Source organism: Sipha flava, unplaced genomic scaffold (genome assembly GCF_003268045.1).
Source record: "Sipha flava isolate LNK unplaced genomic scaffold, YSA_version1 17854_pilon_pilon, whole genome shotgun sequence".
Classification (NCBI taxonomy): domain Eukaryota; kingdom Metazoa; phylum Arthropoda; class Insecta; order Hemiptera; family Aphididae; genus Sipha; species Sipha flava.
The window spans coordinates 1-2,164 of record NW_020272113.1 but is presented as its reverse complement, the minus strand read 5'-3'; the positions used below and the strand labels follow the sequence as shown (position 1 = coordinate 2,164).

At 48.6% G+C, this 2,164-nt stretch overlaps 1 protein-coding gene across 2 annotated transcripts; it reads right to left on the bottom strand.

Moving 5' to 3' along the window:
• Positions 1-272: 272 nt before the first annotated feature.
• LOC112680593 lies at positions 273-1,441 on the bottom strand. 2 transcript variants are annotated; one of them, XM_025550743.1, is made up of 2 exons: positions 861-1,441; positions 273-720 (listed from the first exon to the last, which is right to left on the bottom strand). In XM_025550743.1, exons 1-2 carry the CDS (start codon positions 1,332-1,334, stop codon positions 709-711), a joined length of 486 nt encoding a protein of 161 aa, XP_025406528.1. In that variant the 5' UTR covers positions 1,335-1,441; the 3' UTR covers positions 273-708. The 2 variants fall into 2 exon arrangements, with proteins under 2 accessions (XP_025406528.1, XP_025406529.1); XM_025550744.1 differs by having other exon boundaries at positions 273-723; positions 864-1,441.
• Between the last annotated feature and the right edge of the window lie 723 nt (positions 1,442-2,164).

The following is a 2,164-nucleotide window of genomic DNA, read 5'->3' as shown; positions in this document are numbered from 1 at the left end:
GGTGTGGTTGGGTTGATCGGAGTCAATGGGGTGGACTAGTTCCCCCTGGCTCCCCCGCCGTTTCCCGACGTGGTCGGCCTGTGCGGACACTCGCTGTGCCAGTGCAATTCGCCGCAAGTCCTACACGGCCCCGGCGGACCTCTCTGCGACAAGTTCGCGCGCGGTTGAGACGCATGCGCGTTCCTATTCGGGGCATTCGCGCGGGGTTGTGAAACGGGTTGTCCCGTGTCCCGACATTGCCACCTCCTTTGCCCGGGTTGATTGTTATCACGTCGCGGGGTTGAGCATGGTGTGCATACGACAGGATCTAAAATACTCGCGATGCGTCGAAGCTCGGCGAAAGTAGACGGCTGTCGAAGTCGTATGTGCGTACGGAATTCATCGCGCGTTAATCCGGTAATGTACAGAACCAAATCCGCTTTGGATAGGCCAGTATTTACGCGACGCGCGAGTTGGTTTTTATCCAAAATAAATTCCGTTAACGACTGTGTCGCGGACTGACGTGTCGACAATATATCAGCGCGCAACCGAAGTTGAATTTCGTCATTGTCGAAATTTGTTAAAAATTCGACTCGGAATTCATCCCAGGATAGTTCCAGGACCTTAATGGAGTTCCACCAAGTCGCGGCCGTACCCTTTAATTGCGGTTCAATAGCTCTACACCAGCCGGACATGTGTATTTTCGCCTGCGATAGGACAGATTCCGAATTATTTAGAAATCGTATGGGGTCTTCGGCCCTTGTTCCGGAAAATTCGGGTAGTGAAGCTCTTGCGGCGCGCAAATCCTCATACGGAATTAATACAGAACGTTCCTGTGATCGCGGTGCGAATGACGAAAAATTCCGCGAATTATTTAAAACCGTTTGTTGACCGGTCAAGTTGCGTGTGTAATACGACGTACTCGCTGCGGTGTTGACGCGGTCGTCACCCGCCTGTGCGGGCGCGTGGTTGTCACTTTGAAAAACGGTCGGAATTTCTTGATGGTGAGCGTGCGCATACGTATTGACGTGAGTGTCTACCGGAAGACGTACCGATTCGCGTCGCGATTGGTGTTGGGTGGACACGTCGGGTTCGTATCCCCGCGAGTTTTGTCGTTGCTCATTTAAAAGCTGCGCTAAACTCGCTTCCAACTTCGTAATGCGTAATTCGTATGCGATACGTTCGGTTTGATAACCGATCGATTGACGTAGCGGCTCGAGTTGCGCTGCGGCAGACGAAAAAATATTTCCGGTGTTCGCGGTGTCGAGTGGGTTGGATGTCGACTGTAAACGGTTACTATCAAAGTCACCCCCCAACAAACTTGCGTTAGTGGAAGGCGTAGTGTCTACCGCCATCACTGTCGAATCGCCCCGTACCTGTCCGTCGCCGACAGAAATCTGAAAAAGTACCCTCGATGGGTCGACACCGGTTGTGCGCAAATGTTCCTCTAATCTTGTTACGATGTCCGTTTTGGACCCGGATGACGGTATCAGCCTACTCTCACACTCATGACGCAACTCCGTCAACGTCAGTTGATCAATATATATGCTCGACATAGTGTAAAAATTAATTATAAATAATTCTAATTACAACTATTCGAAACAATAAACTATTGATTGGAGTACACGCAGAGGGAGGTGTAGTATACGCGTCACTAAACGAGACTTAGTGAAGAAAAGAAATGTTAAAAAAAAAATTCGAATAATTGAAATTAACAACAATCGGAAAAAAAAACAAACTGTTTATCACGCAGCTGTTGTTATTTTGATAATGTGGCCCGCTAACGCACTGCTGTGGTTGTTGATTAAAATGCGGTTAACGATAATAGATAATACCGCACCGCGCGATAATTTACGAAAAATCACGTAATCACGAGCGACGGTAACGGCGGCGGCGGCGACGGCGATGATCTGCGATGCGCGTGTTAATAATCGTATAATGTTACAAGGTCGCTGTCGCGCTCGCTGGTCTATTATCGGCAGGCCAATGGTAAGGTCGAGTTATTCGGTGTGGTGTTGCATCGCTAACGACTACTATACCCTGACCGTTTATCTCACTGCTATTTTAAGTCGCGCGTATTTCCCTACCCGGAAGGACGAGAATAACTATTACGCGTCACCAAAAAAATACTAAGCACACCTGGAATATCTATTATATTAAGCAATATATAGCAAAACCGAGGTAG